The 20,407-nt window shown below is 35.0% G+C and overlaps 2 protein-coding genes across 3 annotated transcripts; both read left to right on the plus strand.

The window, feature by feature from the left end:
* Positions 1 to 1,649: 1,649 nt before the first annotated feature.
* On the plus strand, positions 1,650 to 8,973 carry LOC113733023 (serine/threonine-protein kinase haspin homolog). 2 transcript variants are annotated; one of them, XM_027259136.2, is made up of 15 exons: positions 1,650 to 1,787; positions 1,882 to 2,035; positions 2,113 to 2,208; positions 3,278 to 3,368; positions 3,662 to 4,212; positions 5,085 to 5,208; positions 5,583 to 5,692; positions 6,011 to 6,122; positions 6,360 to 6,452; positions 6,532 to 6,593; positions 6,681 to 6,811; positions 6,890 to 6,960; positions 7,038 to 7,090; positions 8,343 to 8,409; positions 8,529 to 8,973. In XM_027259136.2, the coding sequence occupies exons 1-15, from the start codon at positions 1,709 to 1,711 to the stop codon at positions 8,652 to 8,654; spliced, it is 1,920 nt and encodes a 639-aa protein (XP_027114937.1). In that variant the 5' UTR covers positions 1,650 to 1,708; the 3' UTR covers positions 8,655 to 8,973. The 2 variants fall into 2 exon arrangements, with proteins under 2 accessions (XP_027114937.1, XP_027114939.1); XM_027259138.2 differs by having other exon boundaries at positions 8,343 to 8,405.
* Positions 8,974 to 13,580: 4,607 nt separating this feature from the next.
* LOC113733025 (uncharacterized) lies at positions 13,581 to 16,488 on the plus strand. Its single transcript, XM_027259139.2, has 4 exons — positions 13,581 to 13,964; positions 14,960 to 15,715; positions 15,819 to 15,921; positions 16,041 to 16,488. Exons 1-4 carry the CDS (start codon positions 13,832 to 13,834, stop codon positions 16,222 to 16,224), a joined length of 1,176 nt encoding a protein of 391 aa, XP_027114940.1. The 5' UTR covers positions 13,581 to 13,831; the 3' UTR covers positions 16,225 to 16,488.
* The last annotated feature ends 3,919 nt before the right edge of the window (positions 16,489 to 20,407 follow it).

The following is a 20,407-nucleotide window of genomic DNA, read 5'->3' on the forward strand; positions in this document are numbered from 1 at the left end:
GGGGGGTGGAAGGAATTAAGCAATGACATTGCAAATCATCAAAAGGGGTTATCAGAAATTCATGCTGTTTCCTATTGGCAAGATGGTGCATTTTGAATGGCCCGGCACAATGATTAATACTCTACTTGATATAATAATCTTCTTAATTATGAAATCAATATGGGTAACAACACTTTACAGATATTGATTGAAGCAGGCATAGAATAGTTTCTGATTATAAGTATTTAGTGTGTTTCGTTTAATTATTTTTGTTCCAAGATTGTTATCTTATCATATGAGCAGTGGGCCAATCTTAAGGTGCTGAAATCTGTGCTCCAATGCTATAATCATTTGTTCTAATGAATGTAATCATTATTACTCGAATCTAGAAGGTTGGAGCACCATAATTAGTACATACTCTAAAGTAATTATTACTATTAGAGATGGAACATACTAAGCATAAATTATTAAAAAAAACACACACACACTCACACACACAAACTAAGCACAAATGGCACTTCTTTTGTGTTGTAAGATTTGAAGATTCAGTATGTACAATATAGTGTTTAATATAAAGTCGTGGTATTTTAGACACGATTCTTGAAGTCATAAACCTTAATCTTGCTTGTGTTGCTAACCAGTACCATCAATGGATGTAGATGTGGCAGATTAAAATTAGATTGTAGATTTTTTTTCACTTTTAATTGAGAGGTAACGGATTACTAATAAATTTTTAAAAGGAAAAATTATCAAATTATACAATTTTCTTGCATCCATAAAGTACTATAATAATAATAATTTGGGGGAGAGGGAGGGGTTATTCACATTAATAAGAATTAAGGATAACGAAGTACTATTTTTGTTTTTGTGTTACATTTTGGCCTCGTTTGGTAAGTGAATTTTTTGAATGTTTATTTAAAACTTTACTGTAAAATACTGTAGAAATTGTAAAAAAAAATTTTGAAGTGTGTAGATTTTTGAATATTTTGAAAAGTTTTTTGATGTTACTGTAGGTAAAGTTGTTAAAAAACTTGTAGCAAACAAATTTGGCAAAAAACTTGCTTGCAAACAAGGCCTTTATTCCTTCTTGTTACAAAACCACATTAATTATGGAGGACAACTAAATTTGGAGCAAGAACAATACATAGATTTACCGTAGCAAAATGACCCTAATACTGATGTCATTGTAATTAAGAGGAAAAGAAGAAATAATAGCGAGGCAACAGTCAAGAAAATATAATACAAAAGTCATTATATTTTATAGATTAGTTTTTCTTTCTCGTCTAACAAAATTGAATAAAAAAGAAACAATTGTCTCCCTTCCTCACACTCGCTTTTTTTTTCTTTTTTTTAACTCGATAATTTCTAATCTACTCCCTCTTTTATTATACACTAAGGGAGAGGTGGAATATTACACTTTTTCAATGAGTCAATTCTTCCCCTCCATTTCCAAAATAAATGTAAAAGAATCCAAGAAAATTAAAAACTAGAAATTGACCTTCTTACATTTGGACCGGTAATTTTTGAACTACTTTGGACCCAAATTCTATCCATCCTAATTGGATAATTGTCCGTCACTCAATTGGGCCGAAAAATTTTCCTTTTAATAAAACATCTCCAGCCCAAAACGTAAGCGAGCTCTGCTTTCAATCAAAAAACGACGTCGCAGTTCTCCTTCCCGCTCATCAGACCTTTTTAAATCGCTACCCCCTGCTTCCCCAGCACTGAAATGACAGCAATTAACGTTACTCTCCTGCTCCTGCATTTAAATTCCTATCAAGTTCCAATGATGGTTTCAAAATCAAGTGGTTAGTTCGAAAATTGGAGCCCTAATTTTCAACAGTGATTCGGTTTGAATTTTAATGCATAATTACACATATTTTCCGGTATGATTTTTTTTAGGTGATCTCTGGGAAGAAATTTTAGCCGAAGAAGATGGCAATCTTGACCGTGGCAGTGATTTTGGGAACTCATTAAAGCCGAAAGAACCAGAAATCACCGTGTTGTATCGAAGGCGAAAATGCCAGAATCCTAGCAAAGATGTTGTAGCAGAAAGGTCCATCTTTCTCGTTTTTGTTAATATAATTTCTTTTTTCTTTCAAAATATTGAATTTTTAAAGTAATTTATTTCAGAAGGCGGTCAAATTCAAGTTCGACTTCGCTAAATGAGAACCGGGTGAGTTTAGTGCCTGCTAAACGAGTTAGTTGGAATCGATCACTTTCCACTAGGTATGTGCCCTAATTTTCCTTATTAGCTGAATAATTTTTTGCTGGGATGGTAAAAATACGGCATTGTGGCAATTTCATATTATGTAGTGATGCAAGCTGTACATGTGTACGTTTGTGTTTGATCTTTGAGAGCTGTGGACTTCCTTGCATTTAATTATACTTGTCAAAATTAACCGAGTTTCGAATAAGCGTGAGGCAGTTTTGATCAGAAATGAGGGATTGCGGTTCTGAATTAGGACTAACTAAAGTAAAGTTGAAGCTTTTAGCACGTATCCAAAATTCAAATTTTTGTTTTCACGGTTTACTCTGTAAATGAAGGCATGAAGTGAAAAGATGGCTAACAAGTAGAAAGTTAGCAAGATGTTTTATAGGGGACATTCTGCTAGTAGCTTAGAGATAGGAACTCTGGTGAAGGTTTTGATATTGAATCTTTTATAGTCTGAAATGTGTGCAGGAAGTTCTGCATTTGATAGGTTGAGCTATGTTGGGATGTAGTGTTTTAATCCATGCTTTAAGTTGTTATTTCTACCATTTTTTTTATGAGGTTAGAGGTTCAATTTTTGTTATACCCTTCAGATCTGATACTATTAAGCGTGACTTTTCCCAAAATAGCAATGGTGAACAGTATCTACAGAACAACATGTCTATAGCGAGATCTCATCAGCCTGTTATTTTGCTTGTACTCCATTTTAAACTACTGAATAATGCTAAATAGAAGGCATGCGCTGATTTGCATACCGAAGGTATTGTGAATTTGCCCTGAGGTAGCACGGAAAAAGACTGTGAGCACACTACTGGAGTCGTTTTTTCCCCTTTTGCTGTTCGTATATCTAGGTTCTTCATGTTGAAATTTGGAGCATCTTTATTTGGCTGGCCTGTTCACTTTTCTTGTCAAGTCAAATAGTGAATGTACCATAAGTTATTCAAAAAATGCCGCATCTTTAAGTCCATTGCTCTTTTATCCGGTTCAAACATCAGCATTCCCTGAAGAAAGCCTTTCTGTGGCAAGCTCGTAATACATGATAAACCAAACACACATTTTTAAGACCTTCCAATCATAAATTCACAGGGGAAGGACAAGCATCACAGTTGAGGCATTTGTGGGCTACCAACCTCAACAAAGGAAAAGTAAAAGGAAAGGGAAACCACCTCTTCCCAAGGTATACACTAATGCCTTTGCCTCATTTCTTAAACTCCAGCTAGAATTTTACATTTTTGACATATTACTCCCTTATGTGTGGCACTGGTTGCATTAAGAAGCATAGCAAAAAGTTGGTTCAGTAGCTTTCAAACATTGCTGAAAAGTCAAAAACAGGATAGCATTTACTGTTGGTTTGCTGATATTTTAGCTTGAAACAATATAATGCTAAAAAACAAATGCTAGACTTATGTAGGAAGCATTTCCAACTCATGTATGGTTCCCTCTTTCAGTTTAATTCTTCGTTCTATGTAGGGAAAAATTATACAGACTCCCAGCTTTGATAAAGAGATTGCATATTTTAAAGAGGTTGATTCCTTCGAGTTGTTGGAGGAAAGCCCCTCACCTAAGAGATCTGGTACATGGCTCATGGGTGTCCAAACTGATAAGGTGGCCATACCGCATTTGTCATCTGTGCTGCGGAAATGGCTAATTGCTCAAAAACAAGGTTGTGGGCCTCCCCTTTCTCTGACAAAGATATTGCAAACTCCAGCAGTTTGCAAGGAATCTGTTTCTTCAGCTCTAAGAACCTTGGAAGATGGATCCCTTCCAATCCATCCAAGCTTATCTATCCAGAACAGAATCAACTTTAGTTCTCTGAGTGGAGATTTCTCCATAAGGCCTTCTGCAGCAGAAAGGTGTAGCGAGAAGAGCTGTGAGGATATTCAAGTTGCAGTTGGTAAACTCTCCCTGACTTCATACCATGATTCACAGGATGGTCTGGGCTGGGATCCACTGTTGGCTCTGTTGACAGCCTGTGGACAGTCAGCTCCTTCAACACTATTGGATGTACTTTTAAGTTACTGGTTTGTATATATGTTACCTCTTTAATCCCTATTATGATTGCTTGAGATTTTATTTATTTGTTATGTCCTGCTTATGTCAAAGAAAGTGATTTCATTTTTTTATCAGGACTAGTGTTTCTTTTTGTTTTTTTGAAACAGAATCATGAAAAAGATAAAAGAAAATAGTTGATTGGGGAAGTTATTAAGTGGTTTCACATCTACTATGGGATTTTCAGGAAGAACATAAAGTGACACTGCACCAAATTTGGCTTGATATTTTGTATCTAGTAAGAAAAGATGTTTGAGTTTGAACGAGCAGAGTCTTGATGCAGTACACTTGTACCTCTTGCAATTTGCAACAGATTTATATTTCATGGCATTGCTTGTTGCCTCAATTTTTAAAGAACAGTCAATTTTCATGGCATTGGTGACTGGATTCTGTTATGCTTCTAGTTTTTGTTCACCTATGTTCTGGACAAAATCAGAAAGGATTTTACAAATCTGTTAGTTTGCTGAATTTTACTTCGTGATTTAGTAAATTTTGTAGAAGCATAGTTACATTTCCAGGTGCAGCCTTCTCTTCTCAAGGGTGGGATTAGAAGTAAAATCAAAATGAAAGAAGACTGAAAAGAGCTCATAGAGAAATTTAAGCAGGGTTCACAGCAAGTGATGTAGTAGATTCTTGGATACTTCCAAGTTATCTAAATCTTACTTTTAACATCTTTTATTTCCTGCTAAATTTATCCAAAGTCCAACTTGTGCTTGCACATAAGCAACTTGGAGGTGGAAAGGGGGATCTTTGTTGCTAACTCTTTTTTTCTTATTAGTTTTGCACTTGCACTACACTTTTATCATGACATTAATTAAGAAACTAAATTCTTGTTCAAACTCAGTGATTCAGAAAACATATCAAAGGTTGGTGAAGGAACATTTGGAGAAGCATTCAAGGTGGGTGAGACTGTGTGCAAGATTGTCCCATTTGGTGGAGATTTTCAGGTCAATGGAGAAGTGCAAAAGGTAATTAACACATATTCGTACTTGTGCAAGTGAAATAATTTTTTATTTCCATTGGAGGTAAATTTCTGGGTTTTCCTTTTTCAAACTTTGCTCTATTTTCTGTTAAACACCTTGGAAAAATTAATCTTTGCAAATATCAAAGTGATCTTTGGTTAAGGAAACCAGATTTTCTCTAGTTTTATGAAGCATGTTTTTTGTACTTGTTATGAGCCAAGTTGGAAAGTTAAGGATCTATGGATGGTGTCTATATTTGGAAAAAAATGTCAATCTGTTCTCTGTCTCTAGTTCTTTTCTTTTACTTATGTGTGAAGTAATTTTAAGATCCCAAATTCTAATTATTAGCTTCTTGCCCTTCTACTTTTGACATACTTCAGAGACCAGAAGAACTACTTGAGGAGGTGATGCTATCCTGCACTCTTAATAGGCTAAGACGTCATGGGGATGATGTCTTGAATGCATGTACTTCCTTTATACAAACAATAGAGTAAGTTCATTCATCACCAACAATGTTTTTGTCGTAGAGTACATTAATGTTTCGATCCAGTCAAATTTGTTACAATGCTTTGTGCCACTTCATGCCAGTTCATACTTCTTTGGGATCATAGCCTGTCATTCTTAGTCACTTGTTGATTTCTGAATAGGCAAAAGGCAGAAAAGTTTCATGTTATGTACTAGTTATTTGATTTCTTACATTCCAGGTGTTCCTTAAGATATTGTAGAAATTTTCAAGGACTTGAACTATTGTAAGCAAGATTTTGAATAGCTGAACCTAACTAGTACTTCTTTGTATTGTCACTGAAAGTTTGCGGGTGTGCAAAGGTCACTATGGTGCTGCCTTGATCAAAGCCTGGGAAGACTGGGATGGGAAGCATGGTTCAGAGAATGATCACCCTAAGGAGTTTCCAGAAAATCAGGTTCCCTTTCTTGTCAGCTTATTTTAACTGTGCCATTTTCGCAACTAACACATCATAATTTCTGACCATGGCAACATTGATTTGCACATTGGTATGCCTCAACTCTTGTGACCAAGATATATTTATTTTAGTTGTATTGATTATAAGATAATCAGCTAAGGTAACTCAAGAAAATTATTTTAGTACTCGTATTAATTATATATAATCCACTAAGACAACTCATGAAATGTTGTTCAGAACTATGTTGTATTTGTTCAAGAACATGGGGGTAAAGATCTTGAAAGCTTTGTGCTTCTGAACACTGATGAAGCCCGGAGCTTACTGCTTCAGGTTAGCTATTGGCCTGCATGTTCAATTTAGTTTTACTATTTTGTATGTGGCATAATATCTTGTCAGTCATATGTTGCAGGTTACTCTTGCGTTGGCTGTAGCTGAAGCTGCATATGAATTTGAACACCGGGATCTGCACTGGTAGGGTTGTCACGCCTTTTGGTTGGGGGTGGTACCATGCTTCTTGTCACCTCCCTTGCAACTGAAAATTTTTTTCCTTACTTGCAGGGGAAACATCCTTTTAAGTCGGAAAGGTTCTGAAACGCTATCTTTCACTCTTGAGGGAAGAAAAGTGAATGTCAGAACTTATGGATTGTTAATATCAATTATAGACTTCACCCTTTCAAGGATTAACACAGGTCAAGTTTGATTTCTACTTTGTCATGCATTTTCAATGTGTGAAGTCATTGTCGTAAAGTCCAACAATTTATCCACAGGTGAAGACATACTTTTCCTGGACCTTTCTTTAGACCCTGAAATATTTGAGGGTCCGAAAGGAGATAAGCAAGTAAGTTAGGGAAGTTTGTATACATCTTATTGATCTTTTAATTTAAAATTTTCTTAACTATCATGTATTTGTTGCAGTTCGACACATACCGAAAGATGAAAGAGGTTACTGATGAATGCTGGCAAGGAAGGTAATCAAACTTGATCTTTTGCTTTAATATTTAGACCTGTGATACTGTTGCCTCCGTCATGACACAAACCTGCACTTCTATAGACACCCGTGTGCATGTATAGAACATGGCTCGCAATGTTGGTCATATTTAAGATGCCATGCAATATGACAATATTAGTGATGTACATAACGTTTGTGCAAGATTCATTCTCAGTTAGGATGTCAAGTATTTACCTTAAGAATATCTATTTCGTGTTTATGCATGAGATGGTTCCTGTTGAAGGGCTAAGGATAATACGATGCATATCTTTGATTAAGATGCAGTTGAGACAGATCTACATAGGGGAAAGAGTGAAAAACTAGATTTAGGCAAAAGCGCTAATGAAACTGGATCTAGTACATATGTGTTTATAAGTGGCTGTGCAAAGTCTGCAGAATACATAGATCTACACATTTCGTTTGATAATAAACTTACATTTGGTCATTTATTTCTGGTAGAAATCAGTGTGCATTTCTAGGTCAGAGAAGTCGAAGAGAACTTTTTTTTTATTATTAATGCAGAACAGAAAATACTGCACAGAGATACTTGCAATGAAACATCAAACAATCAATCTTTAGATGTCCTACTAGAAGATGATACCCAACCTAGCTTTTCACGTATCTTATTCCTGAGAATTTCTTTCCTCTGTTGGGCGTTTTATTGCTTAGCTATTTGCATAGCACATCCCTCAGGATCTGCTCCCTCCCTAACCGTAAAAACTGCAATGCAAGAGGAGATGGTGAAAAGATGAATTAGTTTCTTTAGCTGACATCCAATTTGTATTGCTAAATATCACCTCAAATTATACAGTATCAACTAGTCTTGCAACATGCCTTAGAACGCCATTTGAAGTACTTGAATGTATGCTAACTGGGGCAAGTTTTGATAGCTGAAAGAGATGAAACTGCCTAAATCCTACAATAAAATGTGCTATTCAGAAGGATCATTAGGAGCATTTCTGATCACAAGTTTTTAAAAGTTGAAAACTTGGGCAAAGAGTTTATGGTTCAGCATAAGCAGGTATCCAGAGATATTTATCCGTCGTGCGTTATATCAACTGTCTTTTTATAAGTGGATATAAGATTCTACTCTATTATCAGCTTTGAATTTAAGATACTCTGTCACTTAACAGTCTTGGCTTCTGTTTACAAAGGCGTTGCAAATTTTAATCTCTTTAAGAAATTTGAATATAGATGAGAAGATTTGATTTTGTTATTAAATGATCGTACAGTTTTCCGAAGACGAATGTCTTGTGGCTGCAGTACTTGGTTGACATTTTGCTACTAAAGAAATCGTATGTAAGTCTTTTTTTTTTTGCATGTTGCTTGACAGTTTAATTCTTGCTCTCTTTATAAACTTTGGTTGATTAATGCTATGAACTCTGGTTTCTTCAACCTGCTTTTAAATAATGTGGCAGGATCGGACATCCAAAGATCAGAGAGATTTACGTTCACTGAAGAAGCGTTTAAATGGTTATGGCTCGGCAAGAGATGCAGCTGCAGATCCTTTTTTCAGTGATCTGTTTGTCAACCATGAATCTTGAAATAAAACTTGCTAATTTCCATGGATATACATGCAGGTCTTAAACCCCTGATCAACTACTTATTTAAGGTCCTGGTAAATTCAGCTCTAGGAGATGACAGCAGAAACCAACTTGGTTTCCGTTTCATGTGGTTATTTAGTGGCCTAATTAATTGAGAAAGTATTATGGAAATTTTCTTTTCCTGCTTTTGTCAATCAATATATCTGTTGTATTCGGGACAAAAAAAATTGAAAAGTTGGATATACTCATGGGAAGCTTCGACGATTTTTGTAAGCTCGGTGCTTCGTAGATTGATCTATTGGTTGGGAACTTTGTGATATATGTTTTCTTCAATCTGATTTTTCTTAATTTCTGAACTGCAATCTTGAGTACTATTAATATTTCAATAGCGTACGCATATCAGCATGTATTGACAAACATTATTATTGTTCCATGTTTTTATTTGGCAAATAATGGCAATATAAAGTTTAATTCATGTGGGTCATCTTTTCTTTTATTTTTTGCTTTTTTCTCTTTTTTTTTTCAAAGGTCATACGGGTTATCTTTTTACTTGCAGGCACTAAATCATGCATTCAAAGCTCCAACCTTCTTAACCAAATTATGACCGCATACAGAATTTCCTGTTTCAAAAGGATCAATCCACCCCAAGCAGCCATTTGTAACGTTTATTAATAAGGAGGCTGCGTGATATGCTCCAGAAAATGTGGACATACAATATCTACAGCCTTTTCCGTCTCTTGATAGCACGCAATAGAATTGTCATATGGCCATGTCAAAAGATATACATTTAAAGAAAAATCAATTCCAGAAGAATGGTGCGTGGCTCTTATTTTTAGAGTTGAAAGATGAATTAAATTATTCGTTATTCAAATCGAGTACAAATAGAATTGAGTTCAATTTGATAAAAAAAAATTTGATAATAGTATTTTTTATTCAATAATTTTTAAATTTGATTAAAAAAATTTATTCAAGTTTAGTTTGATAAATAAATAAATCAAATTTGAACAAATTTTCAAATTCATTTACGGCCCTACTTGTTCTCAAAAGAAGAGAAACATCGGATCAGGAAGTACGAGAAAGAAAGTCAAGAGTGCCACATTTAGTGCTAAGTGCTTTACATCCTTCTTTCCAACGCCAGCACACTCACTTTCCGATTCTTGATGGTATTTTTTTTCTCTTTAGAATTTTATTACCCATTCGTGCTTTCGGCTGACACGAGACCTAGTCAGACAAGATACTTTTGATTCATTTGGTTTAGGAAAATTGAGAAATTAATCCACATGGGTGGACCCAATTACGTTCATATTGCCTAAATGATAACATGGGATAAAAGGTGAAAAAGTAGCCCAATGCATGTTTCTCGTATATAAAAGGTCTCCTAAATGCCTGCGTTAATGCTGACACTAAAAGGGCAAAACTCGCGAATGAAAGTAGGATTTCTTTTTGAGGATTTTTTAAAGCACTATTGAGACGTTTATGCTTAACTTATTATATTATTCCGCTATATTTCACGTTCATAGTCTTATTTTTCTTTTTTATCCATCCCAAATTATAATCTACGTTCTAATTGAAAAATATAATTAACTTTTAACTTATCTAAAATATTTTTATTTAATATATTTTCTATAGCCTGTCTTATTTAATACAGTCAACTTTTTCATCAATAATTGCTTTGATATATATGTCTTGCAATATAGCATAATTATTATTGTTGTATTTAATGTAAAGGTATAGTGATAAGTGATACTCCTAATATTAATATATGGATATTTTACAAAAAAATATTAGACTAGATTTACTTTTCAAACAATCACAACCAATTTTTCTTAAATTGTGTGAGAGAAAAACCTAAAAACTATCAAAGTGGAACAAAAGAATTAATACACACTCACATTTATTGTCCTCCCGCATTTATTAATACTTTTCTGAATTAATTTTACTCTTGTTAAAATATCAACACTTGAAACTATTTCCAATAAATGTCTCGGGAACATTCATCAGCCAAATCCTTCTTTTTTATATACATCTTTACATCGCCTTTTTTTCTTTTTTTTAAGTCTAGTAGATTGTAAACAGTCGTAGATACATGGACCCAGTTAATATCGCGCACCACGTCGAATTCTTGAAAATTTTTCCCCATGTCGTAAATAAGCATGCTTTTGGTTGGAGCTTAGAAGGAAACGTGGGTTTCCTAATATATATATATATATATTCATTAGCAGAATTAATAGGGTTTAGCTTGAATATGTCGTTAGATGGTGGATAAAAAGTCTCAACGACCATTCAATTATTGATGGCATCGACTTTTCACTATCCAACAATTTTTTATCACAAATTTGTTATTAAATTAACCAATCAGTACACCCGTAGTCATTTCATTGATTATTTATCTTAATTTACAAAATAATCAGAACATGTGTGAAACTGCAAGGGCGTATTTGTCCATCAGGGGTATTTTTTTGTCAAAACATAGTTTTGTTTATTTTGCAGATTGAGAGCAATAATTGTTGAAATGGCCACGAGTGTGTTGATTAGTTAGTTTAGTGGATAATTTGTAATGAAAATTTGTTTGATAGTTAAAAATCAATGCCTACAATAGTTTAGTGGCAGTTGAGATTTTTGACTATTAGATTTTACAGTATGAGAAACGATTCGGCTCTGTTTGGATTGTAAGTTATTTGAGATATTTTTACTGTAGCACTTTTTATGATGTGATGTATGTGAGATAAAAAGGTAATTGGGAAGATAAAAAGGTGTATTGAAAATTGTAATGATGATATAAGCAAACATATTTGGGGAAATAAAGGTCAATCCAAACAAACCCGATGGACAATTTACTCTTACCCAAGACAGGATATTATATTATGAAATTAATATTACATTTATGAATAAAATTTCATTTATGAGATTTGTCTACATAACTGTCTGATGCTTGCAGCAGCGCAGTATATAAGAAAATTAGCAAGTTTTTTAGCCACTTCACTCCAATACATTCAATAAAGTTTTTTAGCCACCTCATTTTAATTAGGAAAATCCTGCTTATACCAAATCTGATGAAAATAGTAAAAGGTTGTTTACTTGTTTCCAGCCGACAGATCTCATTATAGTCACAGGTTTAGTCCAAACAAAACTTGAGTTTTTCTTGGCAAAAGTCATTGGAAATTGACTTTGATGCCAACTTTTTCACATTTACACCAGTAACCAGCCATCATCAGCTTTTCTTTAAGACTTTAACCGGGCCACAGGTGTTGGCTGTTGTGTCGTTGGGAGGTGGGCGTATTCCGAATGCGTCCGAAGAATGGTTAGCTTCCATCTGAGCTAATCTGGCAAAATGAGCAGCGTTTATGGTTGATTCTTGCAATTTCTTTATTAGCAGTAGCAATTACAGGTATCAAGAAAGCAGATATTCTTTGTTATCTTTACAGAACCCTGTGCTCTTTAGTTCAGAATATCAACTCTGTTGCAGAAATGCGTTCGTAAAATTTTTTTACTTATTTCTCTGTAGCAGCAAATGTTTATTTCCAATCATGTGTTGATTTAGCTGCAGATAGGAAATGAGTTCATCCACAAATTCCAGAAATTTGGGCTTCTTAGTGCGGCTCAGCTTGGGGTAGCGTAATTGCGTTCTTGCAAATGATGGTGACTGTTGTAAAGTTAGACAGCAGGCTTTGGGATAGAATATAATCTCAAATAAATTATTATAATTTTTTTTTATAATGTGATGTATATCAAACAAAAAATAATTAAGAATATTTTAAAAAAAAAGTTGAAATTTTTGTTTGTGGTGCAGGAATTGTATCCAAAGATAGATGGCGCGGAGATCTCTTTGGACTTTGCCCATGTAACCATTTAGTCTATTCTTGTAACAATAACGAAACAAAGGCCAATTAGTGACATGTTTCAAGTTCAAAGGGTTGATGACTGACTTGATTGCATTCAAAACTCTTCACCCAAGCATCAATTTCACTGAACCGACTCAGCACGACTGAGTTGGCAATTAGGTGACTGTAGATTGAGAGACCTCGACTTGCAATTTTATCCAAGCTTTCCTGTAAATTTCACTAGCATGTGCCTGTGCACTTGAGGGATCAAATTTTTCGGCTTGCATTTGTATCTAGACTTTTTTTAATATTTCACCAGCAGATGGCTTGCATTTGTATCTAGATTTTTTTTAATATTTCACCAGCAGATTCCTGTATATTCATTTTGTCCGATGGTGATTCAGTTTCCTTCCAATTTCTATTAATCCCTTTAACTCCACCTCTTTCCCTTCACTTGGAGTAGGAGTAGGTTTCACTAACTAAAATCATGTTATCTTGTGGTGGAATACAGTTGTATGCAGGGCTAGTGTAACATAGTCATTAATCAGGTAAGTTTGGTAGGATTTTGCCTTATAAATGGTTCATTATAGTCCAAAGACATCAGCATGTGGCACCATGAATGTGACATGGTACTGCTTTTCTGCTTCATACAAAATTTGTCACTATCAGTCCTTTGGCTAAATTTGATTTTTTTTTTTTCGGACACGACAACTGTTGTATAATATAATCTATTCTACACTAAGGGGGAGGGATCGGACCTAAGGAGCCCCAGGAATAACCCGGAGGAGACTAAACCACCACCGAACCAAACGGGTGCACAACACACCCGCCTAGATTTTTTAAAGCAAACCACTTAAATGTGACATTTTGGTTTGCCTCCCACCCCACCAAGCTAGGTGATTGCCACCGGCCTTTGGGCTGGTGGTTCTTCGGCTAAATTTGATTGAACCAAACATTTTTCAGTGATAAGATTCACCAACCTTTTTGGCTTGTGGACGCATATGCATGTGACATTATTGTGAACCCCACTTTTCTTGAAACTACTTGCACCTTACTTTCCTATAACATATAATCTCATGCAAATAGTTTTTTCCAAAAACAATGGTGGTATGTTGGTTCTTTCTATGGCCAAGGGGGGGCAATGCATATTTTTGAACCAAAATTCGTTCTTCATGACAAAGTAATCACTTTTCTTTACCATTCTTCTTCCATTGCAAAAATATTCGTTTGTCTTTAACTTTTTCCCTCTGTCAACTTTATATCTTGAGCACCTTTTCCGCCTCTCTGTCTTCATCTCTTTTTCCAAGATGGCAAGCTTATCAAATTCTCTGGGGCATTTGTTTTAAGCAGCTCAACATGGTCCAACATAAATTAAAATTCCATTTCGAGCTCTTCCCAACAGAAGAAACTCCTCTCATAACAATGGCTTCCTCAAGAGGGTCTCAATATCTCTTCCTATTACTTCTGTCCCTTGTTGTCTCTGCTTCCTGTAAGTGTTCGATTGAACTGTTCTTGAATCTGCGAAAACTGTTTATTTTCTGAGTTCTGTGCAGCATTATGCTTGTTAGATTCCATTGCTCATTGTGGAAAGTTGTTTGAAAACCTTTTCTATTGCTATTATTCTTTTCTTGCTACTGTACGCATTTGCAATTTTGCTTCATCAGATTAAAGATCTTTAAGCGGCATTTTCATTAGTTTATTCTTGTTGGTTAATGGAAACTGTTGTGAATTTGTGATTCTCTCTCTATTCTGTCCTTTACCATTTGTTCTTCAAAAAGTTTAGGGTTCTTGAATCCAAGTATCTTCAAGTACAATAATGGTATTTTCTGCCTAATAGAGTAAAGCTCATGTCACATTAAGGGTAGGACGGTTGGTGGTCTTTTAGATTTTTGTTAGATACATCTTGTTTACTATAAAATACACGTTTCCGCTGTACTCTCCTTCAATTAGGAGGAGCAAATAATATAGAAAGAAGTTTTACTTCCGACCAACTAAATCCTACTTGATTTTGTGGTTTCTGTCTAAAGCTATTTTTGTGAACCATTAAAAATATCGAACCTTAGCATATTGACACAATAAGGGCTCCCTTTCGCGATTCATGTTTCATTTTGATGGCTAAGAGAGAGTGCTCTAAATTTCTGGAAACAGTAATGTATCAAGTGGCAACAGCAGTCGTAATGTGAAATGTATCTGGTGAATGCTTAGTGCTTGTAGTCACAGAATCCTTTTCATCTCGGATAGACTGTGATGCCACTTATTGAGAGGAATCAAGGCAGAGGTGCAGAACTAAGTTCATCTTTATGGAAAGATCTTATATCTAAGGTTGAAGGTGAATTGAGCAAAAGGGATTGATTTGGTGGGACTGATAAAAAAAGAACTGCCTTGGCTGCTTTTATAGCAACTATCCTTTAACATGGTTTTGAGATGAATATCTCAGGTTTTACTTGGTGTAGACTCTCTTAACTTTTCATGAGTTCATTGCAGGTGCATCTGAAGAAAAATTCGAATGGGAAAAACTCCGAGTATTTCATCCATCCTGGAGAGAATTATTGGGAAGCTTTCACATTAAAGTAGTTAAGCATGACTTGGTAAATCCACCAGTTACCACCAATCCCACAACTCCAGTAACTAATCCTGTGACGACTCCGAGCATTGTTCCCCCAGATAATTCAGCCCCAGCAGTTGTCACTGTTCCGGCAACAAACCCTGTTGGAGTAACGCCAAATCCTGTTGCTACTCCTGCAACAGTTCCCCCCACAAACCCTGTCCCGGTGCCTAATACAAATCCGGTCACTCCAACAGTGCCTAATACAAATCCAGTCACTCCAATGGTACCGAATACAAATCCGGTCACTCCAACAGTACCAGCTACCAATCCAGTTCCAACACCAGTTACCAATCCTGTTACCACTCCAACAACACCCGGAGCTATTCCTGTCACTTCACCTGTTAATAATCCTACTCCAGCTCCAGTAACTCCAAACGCCCCAGCAACTCCTGGGCAGAGTTGGTGTGTTGCTAAGAGTGGGACATCAGAAACTGCACTTCAGACTGCACTTGATTATGCGTGTGGAATGGGAGGTGCAGATTGTTCAACTATCCAACAAGGTGGAAGCTGTTACAATCCTAATACAGTGCAGAATCATGCTTCAGTGGCCTTCAACAGCTATTACCAAAAGAATCCATCACAAACAAGCTGTGACTTTGGGGGAACTGCTATGATAACCAATGCAAATCCAAGTAAGCACCTGAAAGATCTCTTTGATTTTGAAATCTTTAGCATTAGTCGACAAAAACAAACAGATAAATCCTTGTTATTGAGACAATCTTTTGTCATGTACAGGTACTGGTTCTTGTGTTCTTGCAACGTCTTCCTCCTCTTCATCACCATCAACGAGCGCCCCAACAACAGCATCTACATCAGGAGGAGCACCGACAGCAGCAGGGTAAAATATGAATATATTCTACTGCAATTTGTCATTGGTTTCCAGAAGAATCTCTACATTCCTTTTTTTTTTAAAAAAAATCTCCTACATTCTTAATTTGTTTAATATATTTTTTGCAGCTCTGGAGCTTCTCCAACTGTTTTAAATGCCAGTAATCCTACTTCAGGAGGCACCTCATCAGGTTTTGGTGACAGCCCTTCAACTTCAAGCACCTCCACATCCCTCTCTATCCGCCTTCAACCAGCTGTTGGCTGCATCTTATTAGTGATTACCTCCACCTTCACAAGGATCACAGTCTCCTGAGGTTCGGACGCTGACTTGTCCATTCAACTGATTGAATCGGTAGCAAATAGCTTGCATGAGAGGTTCAGCTTTAGTTTAGGTAGTATATCAGGTTTTGGTAGTTCAAGCTATGTACAGTTTTATGCAGGATAAAGATTGCAGTTAAAAGAGTACTTTTAAGGTTCAGTGTAAACCATTATACTACTGTTGATCACCGTGACTTTTAGGTGCAATATGTCTACGTGATTGCTTCACATATTTATAATCCAACATATTTGCATCTAATTATCCTTCTCCAAGTAGGTTGGACTAAAGGAATGAGAATGACACAGAAGTACTCTGTCCTGAAACCTTCAGTTTGATTTAAAGAAGCTTAGGGAATCTGATTGATCAATGGTCTAGGCATCCCTCGTCAAAATCCATAACAAACTGATATTCATAGATTTACAGAGCATCAGCTTTCTAGTTTCCTGTTCCCTTTTTCTTTAATTCTTCTTAGGCTCCAAGCTGGTCCAGGGGGATTATAGCAGTTTTTATCCACGATCCAGCAGGTTACCTGGCTATCAATCTCATTTATCAAAATTCTATATGTTAAACCAGTTTTATTGATCACCAACAAGGGCGGAACTAGGGGGGAGGAGAGGAGCCACCGCCCCCAAAATTCTAGAATCTAGATATTCATGCTTCGTCCCTCATAAAATTTTGAGAATTTTCAAAGTATCTTATATATATATTTAGCATTTTGCGCCCCCAAGTTCTCATACTTTCTTTTCTTAATAAAAGTTCTGCAAATTTTCAGAACTTCTTATATATATATTAAGCTATTTGTCCCCCAAAACCTTTTTAAAAAATTTATGTTGATTCTAAAATTTGTGTTTGCATTTCGTCCCCTCAAACTAGAAATTTCTAGTTCCACCTCTCACGACCAAGATGGTTTTCTAATTCGTGTCAAACATCAACCTCTCTAGAACAAGTCTTTTTAGATGACCTAATGGTAGTTTAGGTGGGTATAAGCTTTAATATGTATGAAAGATTAATGTATCTTATCCGTAGCACAAATAATTGGAGTTTCTTAGGTGCAGAGCTACTTTCAAGCTGCACTCCACTTTTCCTGAGAATTTATGAGCCACAACGTAAACTTTCTTTCTTGAGTTGGTGATTGCATAGGTTGGCGTTGGTGCTTTGTGATCTCACACTTGATGATAGACCCAAATTTCAAAGACGCGATGATCCGAATTGTACCACGTCATCTCACCAATTGTGCGACATAATCTCGACCACTCTGCATCTTTGAAAATCAGATCTATCCGAGTTTTGGCCATTGGTTAATAGATACCGAAACAAGACTTAATTGACAATACCATTTTCTCTCCTGTAATTCTAGTTAATAGCAATTATCACAGAGTTGATTGAAGAGCAACATATTGCTCCGTCAGACGAAAAGAATAAGAGCTTAATGTTGACTGTTTAGTTTGGCATTCACCAATGAAAGGGCCTCCAGCCTGCATCGGATGCCACTTCTATCCAACATCCGCATCAATGACCAGTTTCCCTTCAACCTTTAAAAGAGTTATCCTGCTTCCTTCCTTTAATTTTTGGAACTACATGAACAAATGTTTTGTTGTAAAAGACGTTTAAAGGTTTTAACCAAATACTTGGTTGGTCATCAAAGCTATGAAAACATTTTATATGTTCAGAAAGAGCTGCAAAACAATTTTGCTTTCTTGAGTCCCACACAGCTAGCACTCACGAAAGGGAATAGAGAATAGAGAATGTTTTCTTGTGCTCCTTACTTTATATGTTGGAAAAGAAAACTAAAAGATGAGGCCGGCCCTGGCCATGCAAGATGGAGACTTTCAAAAGCTTGCCCTCCAAAGAATATCCATCCACACAGACACAGTGGCGGAGCCACATGTAAGCAAGTGGGGTCTACTGACCTCACTTAACTTTGAAAAATTAGAATTTAGGCTCAGGTAAATTCAAAAAATTTTAAAATTGCATCTTATTTGACCCCACTTAATTTTAACAAATTCTCTTTTTATATATATATATATATATTGATCCCTAAACAATTGAAAATTCACAAATGTTACCATCAGAAGAATTTTGAATTTATGTCAGGTTATTTCAATAATAAATTCTTCCTAAATTTTCAGAAATAAGGGATGAGCTTTCTTGAGTGGAGTGGAAAAGTCAATTCTTCAAATCAATTCTTTCAAACTTCAAAATTTTCAAAAACAAAAACTTTTTCTAGTGGATGCTGAATTTTTTTAAATTTACAGCGGGATATAGAAAATTTTTTGAAAAGAAATCTATAAAATATCAAGTTGAGGATAATTCAAAAAGTATTTTTTCAAGAAAAAAATCAAGAGCTTCAACAGCTTATATTGAAAAGATATATTTAACCAAATTGATAATGAATTAATTTTGCAACATTTGATAGGTTGAAATTTGCTATTAAATTTATGGTTAATTTCCCCTTTATTCCTGTCAAATATTATTTTAATTGTCGGATTCTACTTATATTTGATATTTTGTAAATTATAGGGACGTTAGAACAAAAAGTGCTAAAAGGGGCGATTTTCTTGAAGTTGATTGTCAAGCGCAAGTTTTTCAATCCAAGATGAAGTCTACTTAAACTGTCAAGCGAAGATTAGGAAATTGTCATTTTTATTAGATGCTTATTTAGGGAACAATTAGCATTATTTTTAGGAGCTTTTCCTTTTTTGACTAGAATTCTATTTTCGATTAGCCAATTAGAAACCGAATGAATAGTACTAAGAGTAGACAATAGGTCGGGGTGACGGGTCGCCAAAAAAAAGCAAGAAAGCTTTGGCCATCTTGATCGTTATCTTTTGGACGTTGTCCGATGCTTATGAAAATCATTTCAATCAATTCGTGCTGTTCAAGCAACTAAATTTTCTTTTGGTTAACCAACAACTATAGATCTAACTATTTTTATTAGTTTCTTTTATGTTAGTATTTGCATGTTTTTTGATTTAATTTCTCATGGTTATTAGTTATTTGAATATCAAAGGCGCCTGATATTTAATTCAATTTGATAAATTATAATTGTCCGTAATTGTTTAATTGTCTTAAATTAGTAATGACTAGCGTGATTGATTTCATATTAGGGAGACATACGATCTAATTTAAATAAATCCTAATAGTGTGTTTGTTGATTAAAACAGAACTTTTCTGGTTTTTAATGCAATCAAGAAATTAAATTTTACGGTCATACCTAAGGTTGTTGCTTGATTAAGGAAGTAGTTAACAGGCGCATCTTTGACTATCGAGACACTAAGAAAAAACTAGTTGTTTATCGCGTATATGACAACTATAACATGTTTATTAACGAATAATTGAGATAATTCTTGAATCGATGATCAATTATTTGAACCACTCCCGACGTTATTTCCTTGACTAGAGCTCGTTTATCCTTAAATTAAGTTTAATTTGCTTTAGTTTAATTGTTTTTAATTTGTTGATTGTCCATTTTTATTTTTAGTTGTCCAAACTCCCTCGATTAATTTTCACTTGAAAAAAAAAATAAATTTTCCTCGTAATTTCTGTGGAGATGACCCTACTTACCGTTATACTCATTTATATTTTTATGAATAAAAATTTTATTATTACACAAACCCGACACCTGTCCCATTTTCAAAAGATGAGAAAACATATGTAATGTTAATCATTTTTACTTTTTTTTTTTATATTCTAATTTTTGCATTAATAAAAATTTTAATATAGCACCAACAAAATAAGTTTTACTATATTGAAATTTGACTCCACTTATGGTGAGGTCTTGCCTCCACCCCTACATCCGTACGATAAAATAATTGAAGAGCAAATTACTTAACTTTTTATGCAGTTGAGTTTTAACTCTTCAACTACTAATAATATGTTTTTATCCACTAAATTATTAAAAATTTAAATTTTGAAAATTAATTCTGTCAAATCTAACTATTAATAAAATATCTCATGAAATGTGCAGACCCTTAAATCTAATAGAGTTGATAGTAGAATCAAACAAAATAATCCAAAATTCACACTTTTGATAGTCAAGTGACTAAAAACATGCTACTAATAATTAAGTGACCAAATCTTTAATTGTTGAACAAATTTAGGCTTCCTTTGGATGGAGAGAAAAGGACAGAAAAGAAAGTGACCAGAGAGAAAGCCGTACCATTTCCTTCATTTGGGA

Source organism: Coffea arabica, chromosome 2e (assembly GCF_036785885.1).
Source record: "Coffea arabica cultivar ET-39 chromosome 2e, Coffea Arabica ET-39 HiFi, whole genome shotgun sequence".
Taxonomy (NCBI): Eukaryota; Viridiplantae; Streptophyta; class Magnoliopsida; order Gentianales; family Rubiaceae; genus Coffea; species Coffea arabica.